Consider the following 16,434-nt stretch of genomic DNA (forward strand, 5'->3'; position numbering starts at 1 on the left):
GCAATGCTGTACAGGGAATCAAAAAAAGGAGCTACGGCATGTCTACTGCGGCAGTGTCATGTTGTAGGCACTTGCATGCACATGCATACAAATTAGGCAGGTTTTTTTTATTTTTATTTACTGATCCAAGTTGGATTGGTTAATAAAAAACATGGGAGTGCAATAGCGTTTTTTTTTTAACTGGGTGAGGCAAGCAACCAGGGGTAAAAGTCACATGGAGAGCACGCTGAGTAGAAGCAACACAGAGGGCTTGTGAGAAGTATATAGCATGGGCGAGAGAGAGCAACATGGAGCGTGGGAGAACCGAAGAACACGGGCAAGAAAGAGTGCAGCGTGGAATGGGGAGAGACACACAGGCGAGAAAGCAATGAGGGTGAGAAGGCCACAAGGACAAGCACAAAACGGAATGGGTGGGGGAGAAACATATGGGTGAGATCAACATGGAGCGCAGTGGAGAGAAGAAGAGAAGTACACGAGGAAAAACACAAGCCCTCCCATGGAGTATTTAACAAAATGAAAAACAGGCTGTCTGAAAACTAAGCAGTGGAAACACACAAGTAATGAGGTCATGCTCAGGGAGAGGGACAAACAAAAGCAGAGGAAGGAAAGCCCACACAACCTGTTTTTGAAGCAGGACTGACTGCATATGTACGTTGCTTTATTAAAAGCATTCCACTTAATGCAATAAGCACTATGTTTTCCTATATCCACTGAACAGCAATAAAATTATACAAGACCGTCAAATATAAAGTACATGCAAACATGAATCTGCCCAGTAAGCACTCTTCCCACGAATTACAGCAACATCCTATCATAGAGTTCCTTCTCAACGTCCACATATTGATTTCCATAGAGTAGGCCGAAAGGTCGATAGATAGCTACAGACAATGTGTAAATGCTGCTTAGTTTTTGATGTGACTTAGATTTACTAGATGCATAGTTTCAAGTGAGAACAAATTACTTGAGAGTAGACAATGCAAACGTAGGCCACAACTTTCCATGAAAACAATATTCAAGTAGTGAGTTGAAAATCTTTGTTAAAGAAAGACTACAGGAATTGAGAATCATTTTGAGTGAAAGAGAGGTAATGGTAGTTAGGGTAGGGTGGTGGTGAGGGTGATGATGGTGGTGGTTTGGGTTGTGGTGGACGTGGTTAGGGTAGTGGTAGTGAGCATGGTAAGGTTGGTGGTGGTCTTGAAGGTGGTGGTGGTTAGGATGGTGGTTGTTAGAGAGTTGGTGGTGGGAAGGGTGGTGGTGAGGGTGGTGGTTATGGTGGAGGTTATATTGGCAGTAAAGGTGTTGGTAATGGTTAGGAAGGTGGTTAGGGTGTTGGTTAGGTCAGTGGTGGTTAGGGTATGGTGGTGATTGTGGTGATTAGTGTGATAGTACGGTGGTGATAGATTGATGTTTGTAGGGAGGAGATGGTAGGGTCGTTGTGGTAGTGTATGGTAGGGGTGGTAGGGCAGTGTGGTGGTGGTGGTGGTGGAGTGGTGTGGTGAAAAAGTTAATGTGGTATGGTGGTTGTAGGGTGTTGGAATGGTGGTGCTGGTAGAGTGTTGGTGGTAGAGTATTGTTGAAAGTGTGTTGTTGGCAGGGTTGTGGTAAGATGGTGGTGGTAGGCTGGTTGTGGTAGGGTGGTGGTTGTAGGGTGGTGTTAGAGTTGTGGGTGGCCTAATCAATGCCAGCAGATGTGAATTAATTACTGCTGGATGTTTCAGGATGCACAAATTTGTTTTTAAATGTTATATTTCCTATATAATATCACAAGTGTACCTTCAAGATTGAAATAGATTTGTGATAATTATTAAAAGTAATTTCAAAGTACATTATGAGTATCTTCCTAAACATGATTTGGAGCTGTCCTGGGGTGCACCCCTTCTGGGACACTATTGTGGACACCCTGAGCACTACATTAGGTTGTTCTAGCACCCTCTCCCCAGACACCTGCTTGCTGGGATTGTTCCCAAGGCCACCCAAATGTGAAGTGGGCTCTAGATTCATAGATCTGGGCCTGGTGTTAGCCAATGGGTGAATAGCAATGGCCTGAACATCTACGGTGGGACCAGTAGTGAGAACTTGGACAAAATATGTTACTCACAGACACAACCTGGTATAAAGTCTGGAGCAACCGAGAAAATGAGATTAATAACGTGCTCTGGAATGCATTTTTTTTTCCGGAGTTTTATATAGCGCTTACAAGACCCGGGGGTATCAGAGCACTTTACAACATACATAAAGAAAACGTAAGCAATAAAGTACAGTGAGAATCATCAAGGATATTGGGGTCCAAGAAGAACGAGGTCATTGGCCGGATATCTACAATCATCTTTAAAGCTTACTAACATGGTAGACCTTCTTTTCAACAAATGTTAAAGAAGGAGGCAAAGCAGCATTCATTTATGGACGACAAATCCAGGGTAAGCAAGCAAGCCCATCTATAGATGGTCCTGCAATAGTATACAAAACCGCAACCAGCAACATATTTGGGTATGTCTTTTTCTCCTTATTTAAAGACTACAGGGCAGATTTACAAGGCCCTTGCGATACTTTTACGCTGCCGTTGCGTCACTTTTGTGACAAAGCGGCGGCAAAAACTATGCACCAGGTTGCATTTACAACGTGACGCATCTAGAGAGATGCGTCACGTTGTAAAGCCCCGCACCACATTATACCTGCGTCAGGTATAATGTATGCAGGGTGGGCGTTCCGACACAATAAAGCCTCATAAAAGTGATGCAGTGAAATCTACAAGAATTCACTGCGCCACTTCTATGACGCCACTGCATCAAAACCTTACGCCTGCTTGAAGCAGGCATAAGGAGTGATGCAGCACAATAGTAATAGGCATTCCTGAGCATTGGTGGAGTTATGTTGTGCTTGAGACACGGCTCCAGCAATTTGTTACCTTTACACCAACATATGCGTGATGCATCTGTCAGTCCGTGCGCCACGGTGCGCCGCATTGTAAATGCGACGCATCCATGGTGGCGCAGGTTTTTTTGCGTGTCACAAGTAAACTGACGCATCTCTGCTATAATGCAGGGATGTGTCAGTTTCTTGTAAATCTTCCCCTACGCTGTTAGCAATATGATTTGGAATGCTGCCGTCTAACACAGACCAGCCAAGCTTGAGATATCAGGGCCCAAATTCATGTAGCTTTTGTGGATCACCAACACAGGATTTCATTCATTTAATATATATCTGCCCAGCCCTAAGTCTACACTGTCGCAAACTCCTGAAGAAATTATTCAACGCAAGAGGCATTCGTTCTTGTAGAACTGCAAAATTAAAATGAGTCGACCCGAATGACCCTCAGCTTAACTGTCCTTTAATAACATTATTAATCAACTACGAGAAAGTATTAAAACACGGCTAGTGGCCATGCACAACCGCACTTAAGAGACTATTGCCTGTGTCCCCTTTTCATCATCTTATGCATTTAATAACTTACCTACTCTGTATACCCTATGTATTTATGACCCACAGATCAACTGTCATTTAGTACAATCTTTATTTTTAGATACGAGGAAGCATCATAACATGGTTATGGGCGAAGCACGATGGCACTTAGAGACTACATCTCACACCCTTGTTTCCGTTATCCTATGCATTGCTCACCTACTTTGATTCTATACAACCTAAATGAATGTTTGTGGTACTGCTGCAACCTGAACATTTTAATACGATTTTTTTATGTACATTTTAATGGTATTATGTATTTAGAATAATTGGTAACCATTGTTATGGTTTTAATTAACTAAACAATAAAAATATATTTTGATTCTGATACTTTTTGAAGTGTTCCACAAATACCTTACACATTGCCCCTAAGTTAAGCCCTGATTCTGTGTGCCAAGCTGTCAGGCGGTTGAGCACAGGTTAATTAGGGGTTTGCTTGTGCCTTACCCTGACAAGGATTGTGGTTGTTTCTTGACAAGGGCTCACACTTGAGTCAACAAAAACTTAATCTCTAAAAAGAGTTTTTAATTTAGTCTTTTCTTATAGTTTTATGTAGCAAGTACCAGGTCCAAGAAATAAATGATAAGAGCACTAAACATGGGATAAGTTGAGATACAATGCACAGTCTTTTTAGAAAACAAGCATTATTTAGAATAGAACACACATCAAATAACTACACACAATAACAAGGAGACAAGTTTCACTTTAATATATATTCACTGGAGATCACTCTCACTGAATGTAGAATCAAGAGACTATTTTTACTATTCTAATATAATACCACAGCTGCCATTTTGCAGATTGTGATCAATGGAACCAAGACCAGTACCAGACGTGGAAGTGGGCAGTAGAATTATGTATTATGTGCTGCAGAGCAAGACGTGGGCTTGTAGAAGTGTGTGGAAGAGGTAAGGTGGGATGAGATGGGAAAGAAATAGGGCCATATCAGAGATCTCTTCAGGACCCGCCATAGCAAAGGTATTATGGACCTTAATTCAAGAGCTGAAAATGAAACCCTTAGCCAAGGGTTGGCAGTACATGTATGATTTGGGTGAAGTTGGCTCCTCCTGAGTTTGGTGTCACTGCATCCGCAGCACCATTTATAGAAATGCCCCTGGATATAGGAGGAGGTGAGGGGAGGGAGCTGAAATATGAGTAGGAGAATTAGGCTGTGAATTTATTAGCAGGTAGAACAAGTATTGGCAAAGCCAATAGGTCTCTAACATGGGACCTATTAGCTTTGCCAATGGTTTTTAGCAATGCTGTACAGGGAATCAAAAAAAGGAGCTACGGCATGTCTACTGCGGCAGTGTCATGTTGTAGGCACTTGCATGCACATGCATACAAATTAGGCAGGTATTTTTTTATTTTTATTTACTGATCCAAGTTGGATTGGTTAATAAAAAAAATGGGAGTGCAATAGCGTTTTTTAACTGGGTGAGGCAAGCAACCAGGGGTAAAAGTCACATGGAGAGCACGCTGAGTAGAAGCAACACAGAGGGCTTGTGAGAAGTATATAGCATGGGCAAGAGAGAGCAACATGGAGCGTGGGAGAACCGAAGAACACGGGCAAGAAAGAGTGCAGCGTGGAATGGGGAGAGACACACAGGCGAGAAAGCAATGAGGGTGAGAAGGCCACAAGGACAAGCACAAAACGGAATGGGTGGGGGAGAAACATATGGGTGAGATCAACATGGAGCGCAGTGGAGAGAAGAAGAGAAGTACACGAGGAAAAACACAAGCCCTCCCATGGAGTATTTAACAAAATGAAAAACAGGCTGTCTGAAAACTAAGCAGTGGAAACACACAAGTAATGAGGTCATGCTCAGGGAGAGGGACAAACAAAAGCAGAGGAAGGAAAGCCCACACAACCTGTTTTTGAAGCAGGACTGACTGCATATGTACGTTGCTTTATTAAAAGCATTCCACTTAATGCAATAAGCACTATGTTTTCCTATATCCACTGAACAGCAATAAAATTATACAAGACCGTCAAATATAAAGTACATGCAAACATGAATCTGCCCAGTAAGCACTCTTCCCACGAATTACAGCAACATCCTATCATAGAGTTCCTTCTCAACGTCCACATATTGATTTCCATAGAGTAGGCCGAAAGGTCGATAGATAGCTACAGACAATGTGTAAATGCTGCTTAGTTTTTGATGTGACTTAGATTTACTAGATGCATAGTTTCAAGTGAGAACAAATTACTTGAGAGTAGACAATGCAAACGTAGGCCACAACTTTCCATGAAAACAATATTCAAGTAGTGAGTTGAAAATCTTTGTTAAAGAAAGACTACAGGAATTGAGAATAATTTTGAGTGAAAGAGAGGTAATGGTAGTTAGGGTAGGGTGGTGGTGAGGGTGATGATGGTGGTGGTTTGGGTTGTGGTGGACGTGGTTAGGGTAGTGGTAGTGGTAGTGAGCATGGTAAGGTTGGTGGTGGTCTTGAAGGTGGTGGTGGTTAGGATGGTGGTTGTTAGAGAGTTGGTGGTGGGAAGGGTGGTGGTGAGGGTGGTGGTTATGGTGGAGGTTATATTGGCAGTAAAGGTGTTGGTAATGGTTAGGAAGGTGGTTAGGGTGTTGGTTAGGTCAGTGGTGGTTAGGGTATGGTGGTGATTGTGGTGATTAGTGTGATAGTACGGTGGTGATAGATTGATGTTTGTAGGGAGGAGATGGTAGGGTCGTTGTGGTAGTGTATGGTGGGGTGGTAGGGCAGTGTGGTGGTGGTGGTGGTGGAGTGGTGTGGTGAAAAAGTTAATGTGGTATGGTGGTTGTAGGGTGTTGGAATGGTGGTGCTGGTAGAGTGTTGGTGGTAGAGTATTGTTGAAAGTGTGTTGTTGGCAGGGTTGTGGTAAGATGGTGGTGGTAGGGTGATTTTGTTAGAGTTGTGGTAGGGTGGTTGTGGTAGGGTGGTGGTTGTAGGGTGGTGTTAGAGTTGTGGGTGGCCTAATCAATGCCAGCAGATGTGAATTAATTACTGCTGGATGTTTCAGGATGCACAAATTTGTTTTTAAATGTTATATTTCCTATATAATATCACAAGTGTACCTTCAAGATTGAAATAGATTTGTGATAATTATTAAAAGTAATTTCAAAGTACATTATGAGTATCTTCCTAAACATGATTTGGAGCTGTCCTGGGGTGCACCCCTTCTGGGACACTATTGTGGACACCCTGAGCACTACATTAGGTTGTTCTAGCACCCTCTCCCCAGACACCTGCTTGCTGGGATTGTTCCCAAGGCCACCCAAATGTGAAGTGGGCTCTAGATTCATAGATCTGGGCCTGGTGTTAGCCAATGGGTGAATAGCAATGGCCTGAAAATCTACGGTGGGACCAGTAGTGAGAACTTGGACAAAATATGTTACTCAGTGGGCCTGGTCTGAGCAGAGGATGCTGCTAGGAAAGAGGCCCGGTTGGGGGGTTTACAGAGACACCCAATATCGGGACTGTGGGCAGAGGTCTTGGAGGCTTGAGGGCACCAGAATGAAAACTTAGACGGAGATCTGGAGGGATACGGAAATCTGGAGGGATACGGAAATGACACTCCCGGAGGCACTATTGGGAGTGAGACACACATCGATCAAGGGAGAATACAGAGCTTCCAGTTCAAGTTACGGACCGGGTGCCACTGGATTGTCCCCTCACCCCAGGGCTCCGGCTTATCGTACATGTCTCCCCTGTGGACTACGGAATGGTCACTGGACTGTCCTCCCCTACCCCTGTTGACTATGGAATGGTCACTGGACCATCCTCCCCTTCTTAGTAGCATTTTTCATTTTCCCTGAACTAATGGAACAGAGCGATCCCTCTATCAGTTTGATTGTTTTTGTTCCCTTACATTTCCTTGCATATCAGATGCTGCAATTATTTTTGTACTGTCTTTTATTGCCTTGAATCTTGTTTTAAACAACAGCTTAGCTCTAGCCGAAACAATCGCTGGGACACTTTGTTGACTGTGTACAAAGCACTATTTAGTAGATCATTGATTGGACGCTACATGACTACTGACAAACTGAAATGCTCTGAATATTGTTGCCAATATGTAGTACTGTTTTCACCTCCGGGTGATGTTTGTTATAAATGCCAATGAACATATGTTAAAAAAATGATCTTCATTGATTATACTATCAAATTTAACATTTAATTAGGACTAGGCTTCTCCATAAGAAGATGAAACTTTGCCTATACATTGACAACAGTATTTTTATATATGTACTGGGGGGAATATATGATGGTACTACACATACTAATACCACGCATGCCATTACAATGCTGTTATTACTACGCTAGTACCCCTCAGGGCCGGCTTTAGGGCAGTGCGACTGGGCGCTGACCTGTGGAGGGAAGCGCTGTGACCTCAGGGGGAAGCTGTGCTTAGTAATATCTTTTGATAGGAGAGATGAGGGGCACTTTTGCAGGCACTTTTGCAGGTGGTAGTGAGAATCCGAGGAGGCGGTTATGGGACGTGGGGCCACCAAAAGTGAGTGCCGCAGTGGGCTGCTCGAGCGCTAAAGCTGGATCTGGTATCCCTACGACGACCTAACATCACAACGCATTCTTTTACCACGCTAATGGCTTTACCACGCATGCCATTACAATGCAAAGGTATACGTGCTAAAGGCATACACTCCCACTGACCCTACCCTAAACCATCTACACTACCCCTGCACGACCCTCCCCCGACCCCCAGTCCTTTCCCTACCCTAAAATACTACCCTGCACGACCCTCGACCCTAGCCTAAAGCCTAAAACACTACCCCTGACTGACCCTCTCCCGACCCCCAGTCTTCACCCTACCCTAAAACACTACCCTGCACAACCCCCTGACCCTACCCTAAACCCTAAAACACTACCCCTGCATGACCCTCCCAAACCCCCAGTCCTCTCCCTCCCCTAAAACACTACCCAGCACGACCCCCGACACTACCCTAAAACACTAGCCTGCGCGTACCACCCAACCCCCAGTCCTCTCTTCCCCCTAAAACACTACCCAGCACGACCCCGACACTACTCTAAAACACTAGCCTACGCGTACCACCCAACCCCCAGTCCTCTCTTCCCCCTAAAACAATACCCAGCACGACCCCGACACTACCCTAAAACACTACCCTGCGCGAACCAGCTAACCCCCAGTCCTCTCCCTCCCCTAAAACACTACCCTGCACGGCCCGACCCTACACTTAACCCTAAAACACTACCCTGCACAACCCTGACCTCCTTTTACCCTAAAATAGGAAGGCGCACCCCAGACCCAATCCCCCTTACGTCTGTCTCCTCGTGGTTCCTCTCTCTCCTGGTTCCCCGCCCATCTGAACACTAGACTGCACTCTGCCTTAACCACGCATGTGCGTGGATAAGGCAGATGCGTGGCTCAGGCAAGCTTGGTTAAGCATGCGGGGAAATGGCACACGTGGCTCAGCTGGCGTTGTAAAGGCCGTTTCCCTTTTCTGAGCCGTGTCATATTTATTTATAATTCCCAATTTTTTTTTATAGTCTTCTCTGTGTTGAATTTAAATCTTTCAAGCCTTTTCTGGAGGGAGATTAAGAAGGTACTGTTCATCAAATGCCCCAACTATCTCCAGTAAGCTCCACAGACATGATCAGGTCCACCTTCTGACAGAAATAGACACATGTAACAATATTGTGTATTTTCAAATTGCAGGTAGCATGTTATACCAAAAAAACGAAATATCTTTTGTGTCCTGAAATGACATCTGCAGAAGACTGGCAGGCTTGGCAAGAACATGAGAATGCTTATATTCCTTTAAAATTGCAGTATTACCAACCTGTCTGGCTCCCCAGTTGTGCCTTTTGAGAATAGGTTCTTGATGGTGTCTTCATCGCTCTCTGAGTTCCTGTGGACAACCACCTTCGCCTGAGATGGTGACTGGGCACATCTGGCCTCCAGCTCTGGGCGTAGAGATGTGGGGGCAGACTGGAGACCTTGGCACTCTGCTGAGCCCACCACTTTTATCTCAATCTGGTCGTAGGGCGGGAGGCTTGTTTCATATCCACGAGCTTCTTCGGCATCGGTGTAAGGGGTCTGTGAACTGGAAACCAGACACTATTAGTTCTTTGCAATAGTGGTACCACAAGGTAGTTTCTAATTAGAAAACACTTTTGGAAACTAGCTCATTCGCCTCGAAGCTAAAGCAGCTAAAGGCACCAAACAAGTGCTTTATAAAGAATATTGTTGGTTTATTTATTATGGGACTCCCTAAGTACGAGCCCGTGTTTTTCTTTGGTTGCTACTTGCTTGTTTGAAATGTTAAAGTGCTAATGCAGGTAGTTATGGACAGTTTCCCAGAAAAGGGCATGGTGAGTAATTTCACCTAAGACATCTTTCCTCACTGAAACACCTATAAATGTCACAAGAACTTATATAGGTGTCACCTTCAATGGTTCAATTAATCAAAGTAGAAAACATACCAGAATAAACCACGAGTATCTCCAAACATCCACACTCCTACAGTACATAAACAAAGTCGCACACCTGCACACCACATTAAAACCCCCACTATGAGTGTTCCAGTAATGTGGTCTGGCAATACCACACCCCATATTAACACTGGGTTGTTGTAACATCGAAAATCACAAGTGGATCCCCTGGGGCCCTAAATGGAATGCCGAATATTGGGTGGAAATCGGTATTTTACCACGGGTTTCTGCAGGTGAACCTGTAATTCCTTCTATTTCACAGGGGCTACAGTCCTCCACATATGACCTGGAGGATATGCCACCCAGTTAAACTGCACCATTCAAGAACACAGGGCCACTCATAATGAACCCTTGAAACCTGGCACCCCCCAATACTGCTTAGAAACACAAAAACACGCACACACTACTGGAACTAATGCAAACAGCCAAGAGAAAACCATCTTTATCAACAACAGAGACAAATCTAAACACTATCCAGTTGTTGTTACCCCTGTATTCGTATATCAGAAAGAGGCACTGCATGGGTTCTGCATCAAGCAAATGCAAAGAATGAGTCAAAGAAGTTAGGCTACAAAAATAGATATTTCCCTCAACGGCATCCTTCAAAACCGAAGTTAAATTGCTACTTATAAACACATTTCTGCCCTAGGTCTAACAACTTGACTCATGATCTATTCTCATGATTTTACTAGACTTTCAGGTCTTGCCCATTATCTCACTAACTTGTCCTTGTGATATTGCCTGTCTCAATTTGTGAACTTATGATTATGTTGTTGATTGCTTTATTATCTGTTCTCTTTTGTCCCGATCTTCTGGAAAACACTCTGTGTTCGTGCTATATAAAACTTTATAAATAAATAAAATAAAATAAATATTTAATTAGCACAAGGCCCACATATTGCACGTGATGCGCGTAAACCTAAAACCTCTCTATGCACAAAGAGACATGATTATATAAAAGAAATAAATTAATACTCCATAAGAAGCACAACTATTCATTTGAGAATCAAGACCAAACATTACTCTGAATTTAACACAAAAACGAAACAACGCACACACGTCTACATTATCGTAATCCTCTAACACTGGGACCCCCAGCAAATCCAAATATCTCAACAATTTCGAGTGCAATGCATTACCGACCATGAAAAGTGGGTCAATGCAGTAATGTCAATGGAACTTACTTAGCGGGGAACGAGGCACACATGTTATACTTCATGGCCCATCTGCACTGTTTCACATCAAACATCCCCTTTCGTACGAGAAGGGACTCCATTGGGTTTGAGAGTCTCACACACAAAGGGTGTGCAACATTTCTCCACCAGAAGCACTTCAGGATAGCACCAGAGGAATGTGCATCCTCAGGGACGTCATGGGAGAAGTAGGGGTATTCTGCTATATTTACACGAATGGCACTCAATGATGTAGCTAACAGCAGCGAAAATCTCCCAATTTTTTTTTATGCTGCTCAGATCCAGAACAAGTAGGTTTATTGCTCCTACATGTACTGATAAAAACAGAAGGGCAATCCATAAAAAGTGGAGGTCTACAGTTGCATGGGTGTACGACTGTGATCTGCATACATTTCTGCATTTAAGGCATTCAAAATAATCCCCAAATGTAGACAAACTCTACAGGTCCCTGGTTTAGGCCTTTCAGCTCTTGCCCTACGACCGCAGATAGCTCACAAAGCAGACAATCCGCAAATGTATGGGTTAAGGTAACTGTGCACTTGCACATTTTTCCTCTTTTTCATTATATGCACAATGGTGCATATTACCAAGAAGTGCGTTAGTAAACGCACAATGCACATCCCCATATCGCCGGATTTCATCGCCTTTTTAGCGCGCAATTATCAATGCGCGTCACGTAGGCGAATTGTAATCCGGCGATAGTTGGCGATATGGCACATTAGCGCATGAAAACAAACGTTGTTTTCACGCGCTAATGTGTTCCTTGATAATATGGGGTGGTGGATTCAGCTTTATGATCCACTCCCCCATGTTATCAATGCCCTAACACCTGGTCAGAGCAGGCGTTGGGAGACCTGCGATAAACGAGTTTATCGCAGGTCTCCCTCTCCCAACGCCTGCCTAGGTAATAGGGTGTTCCTACATGTGGTTGGACGTGGGAACGCCCACTTTGTATGTCATTAGCGATGTGCAACGTGGGCTTGCGCCAGGCTTTAAAATGCCCTCGTTAATAGGGCTCTAGCAGTATTGCTGCTTTCTCGGCACAATTCGCCGAAAAAGCAGCGATACTTGCCCTTGGTAATATGCCCCAATGTTTTCTTGGCAAACATTCACTTCATTTTCCCTGCGCCTTGAAAAACGGGGCAGTCTGAGACAGCTTTTCACATTTATTGCTCCGCGTCCACCTCTTTGAAGTAGGTGTAAGTTTAGAAATGCAGAGTCTGAAAAAAGGAACTGAAACCATTTGTAACTAGGGTTTTGGAATCTTGTTTTACTTAGACGATGGTTTTTTGTGGAGAATATAGGCCTTACAAAGTTGACCTAACAACACCCATTACCCTTCCAATATTTGTGAAAACTGCCACTGCAAGACTAGACTTAAGTCATAGGTAGGATTAAAAGAGGTCCCTTCGACTCTCTAGCAGTCAACCTAGGAATGAGGTCTCAGCAAACGCAGGTGCTGTTGCATCAGCACTCGTGTACCCATAAGATAACCACCTTAGACAACCTGTAGGAATTTGTCTCAATGGAGAGTGGTTGGTTCCATCAGCATGATGTCTGTTTGAGGCACCATCACCATCGAAGAATGCACTGACACTGACCAATTATATCAACACTACTGTGCCTCGGCTCTACTTTGAAGGCCTTAGTCGTGAGGCCTCAGTCTCATTGCAGAGTGCGGCCCTGGTTTACTAAATGTATGGAAGAGCAGCGCGGATGAAAATCTGTAGCACTGTCTTGAGTAAATAGTAAACAAGCATTTGCAATGCAACAGGTCCCGCTTTTTTAGAGTTAGAGCTATTGGCCTTGTAAATGACAATGTCTTTTACTTAAGTGTTTTGGTCTCCTTTCTCATGTGATTTGTGTAATCCGTTGACTTGGGTATGACCCGACAGAAGTGAGCTGAATTTGTGCATGCGTTTTCATGTAGTTAAATAAAATTATAAATGGTAATACCTAATGGGCAATAGTGATGCCTTTTTAATTATCCAGCAGACGGAGTGTTTAAAAGATGCTAACGATCTTGCAAATATATATATATATATGTGCGTGTTTAGTTTTATTTTAGCTCCATCCCATCTGTTTTCAGTGACTTCAGGGCACGACGCAGACAAAGAATGCAAACATTTAGGACCGAGGACTGAATAAAAACAATCAACAGCAGATGCGTGGACGTGGTTAGATTCGTGCACGTCACTGACACTGTAGTGAAGTGCATATGGGCCACCAGGGACACAAGTTCCATGCGCAGTGCTTGTGACGGAACAATAGTGCGCTGGTGAGAGGTCACAGAGATCTTCTAGTTCAAAAAGTCATTTCTACTGAGCGAGCAATGCAAGAACAACATTTATGTGTTGTGATGTTCTTTCTTACTCTAATGTGTGTAATCGGTTGACCTGGGGATGACCCGGCAGAAATGGGGCTGAATTTGCGAGTGCCTTTTGATGTAGTTAAATAAAATTATAAATGGTAATACATAATGGGGAGGAGTGATGCCTTTTTAATTGACAAGCAGACGTAGTATTTATAAGATACTCACTATCTTGGAAATATATATATATGCGTGTTTAGTTTCATTTTAGCTCCAGCCCATCTCAGGCACATGGCAGGCAAAGAATGCAAACATTTAGGACTGAGGACTGAATAGAAAAATAAACAGCAAAGCCTACTACTGCAAAAACAAGCACTGTTGCGAGGGTGCAGTACTACAGGATGTCTCTCGGTTGGCCAAATATGGTATAGCACCTGCAACAGGGTTAGGCAAATGATATGGCAAATTATGCGTAAAAAAATTAGCACAACAGCAGTGGCGTCAGAGGTGTGAGGGGGAGGCACGGGGAGATTAAGGGGACATGAAGCCACCGAAGCAGTGTTGTGAGAGGGGTGAGTGGGAGGCACGGGGAGATAAAGCAACAGCAAGCAAATGCTGCGAACAAAGCTTCATTGCACATGCACAAGTAAACAGAACAATTAAGGAGCAAAGAGGCAGGGCAACTAAAAAAAGAGTTCTCTCTAAGTATAAATAACCTGAACAGTAAGATCACATGTCAGAGGGCTAGTCCTGATCAGAGGATACAAACTTCCAGGAGGGAGGGACCACTAAGTGTATTCACCAATGAAAAACCAGCATTTCTAAAGGACAGCAACAGGAATCAATGAAAAAGATGACCATTTTTTCAAGCCCATATCCTAGATGCAGCATGTTTCAAAGATACAGTGCAAGCGCTGCCTAGGCAAGACCTAAAGATTGTAAAGCACCATATTTAAAATGAGATGCGTACTAATGATGTCATCTGCTAACTGGAAAGAAAGCCATTTTGGCATGGTGCTAAGCATTGTGCCACAGTGCTAAGTCCTACCAGCTGGTTCTTTAGTGGCCTTTTTCACCTGAGATACACCTTCCAGTACAAATATCTATACATTGACAACTGTCGAGGTTACGCTGTGTAAAATGTGTCATTTCGTGGTAATTACATGTTACACATTGAAATATATTGTAATATTCCACTTTCTCATATGTATCTTAATTCATTTGGCCCTAGAATTTTACAGAAAGCTGGTTTGTGCAATTTTAGTAGACCAGGACTTATGCTGTTCCCGCCCCCTTATGGTTTTCTTGCATTTATAACCAGGGGTTCAGTGCTGTACAAAGCCATTTGACACTGTGCTTGTGTCGACTTTTTCCGCAAAATATATTTTGCACATGAAAGTTGACTGATGCTAGCGCTTTTACTCTTGCAGCGCCACTTTACATCACACAGGTGCCAATAGAAATGCCTAGTAAATCTGGACCTTGGTTCGTGTTTTAGAGATGCCTACTCACCTTTACAACCTGTCTTAAGTTCTTTTTATGCTAGTCACTTTTGCACTGATGTGCCTATAGCACAGCAGAAATCAGCCATTGACGTCTCAGCATCACCGTAGATTAGTTGTATCATCCATAATGTATAAAAAGGGACTTGAACCCTGCTAAGAATGTATGCTCCACTGTCCTGGCACAGGATCATTCAATATCAGTTAAATTAGTATTTTCTACTCTTTCCTTCACACCAGTTTCCCCTGCAAACTCCCTCTCTGCATTAGTCACTTATGCCCTTTTTCTCCATGCATCTTTCTGCGGACCCTCCATCTGCATGTCTTTTATTCTTTTGCATCTATTCCCTTTCATCTTCTTTCTGTCACCATCCCCCTCATTCTCTTTCACACACAAAAACTCTCCTCTTTCATTTCCTTAAGTGCTGTCAACATTTCGATCGCTGCGTACCTCGTTCACACACTTTTTCATAGCATCATAACTACAACTGGCACATATGTGATCATCGTTCTGTGAAGAGGACATGGAGTGGAAGACAATGTAATCTAAACAACGTTATGACAGTGATGGACACTGTAAAAACTACAGTGCCTTCAGCCTCAGCTCCACATATCTCACGTGTGCCCCTTAGTGCACAGTTATACACATGGTGAACTCATCCAGAGGCATAGAGGTGACTCAGTTTGAATTATAAGCCATACAAGACTCAATGTTGAATGAAAAACAAAACAGCAGAAACACACCTGGGAAAATGAAATGCTCCTAGAAAATAGAGACCCTATAACATGCAACATGAAGTAAAACGTGTGCAATATAGCAGGGACTGCATCACTGACCTTCATTATCTTAAGGGTTCTTCCAGACATTGTCAAGAAGGAGGTGTGTTTTTATTTAGAAAGTTAAGGGTATAAAATATGGAACCCAGTAGTAACACGCCTTTGACACGGTCGTTCACACCATCTTGATCGACCGAGTCAGGGGCGCCAGCCTCCGGGGCTCCTCCCTGGCCTGGCCTGGATCTCCTCACTTTTGGAGAACCGTCAGCAGGCCGCCCAGCTGGCCGGCTTCTCCACGGCTGCTTGCCACATCACCTGTGGTGTCCCCCAAGGCTCTTCTCTTTCTCCTCTTCTCTTTAACCTGTATATTCTCCCTCTCATTTCTGCTCTTCAGAAATTGGACTTCACAGTGTTTAACTACGCTGATGACCTCCAACTTATTTTCAATATCTCCTCTTCTTCTTCTTCTGTTTCTAACTTCCAATTAGTGATGACCTTCATTAGCGACTGGATGAATTTCAACCACCTTAAGCTCAATCCTGACAAGACTGAGATTGTATTTACTGGTGGTGCCTCCAGTCCCTGGTCCTCTTCTTTTTGGCCCCTTTCCCTTGGTTCCCCCCCTCTCCCTCAGCTTCTGTTAAAAGTCTTGGTATTAAAGTCAGCAGTGACCTCTCCATGCACTCTCAAGTCAGTGCGGTGGTTTCATCCTGCTTTCTTAACCTACGCATCATACACAAAT

At 43.6% G+C, this 16,434-nt stretch overlaps 1 protein-coding gene across 1 annotated transcript in view; it reads right to left on the reverse strand.

Moving 5' to 3' along the window:
* Positions 1-16,434, reverse strand: part of BSND (barttin CLCNK type accessory subunit beta) — a 167,573-nt gene that overhangs the window by 78,457 nt on the left and 72,682 nt on the right. Inside the window, exon 3 of the mRNA XM_078670193.1 lies at positions 9,258-9,521. Within this exon, the coding sequence (XP_078526319.1) occupies positions 9,258-9,521 (264 nt within the window). The remainder of the gene's footprint in view (positions 1-9,257; positions 9,522-16,434) is intronic.

This window comes from Lissotriton helveticus, chromosome 1_2 (assembly GCF_964261635.1).
Source record: "Lissotriton helveticus chromosome 1_2, aLisHel1.1, whole genome shotgun sequence".
NCBI lineage: Eukaryota > Metazoa > Chordata > Amphibia > Caudata > Salamandridae > Lissotriton > Lissotriton helveticus.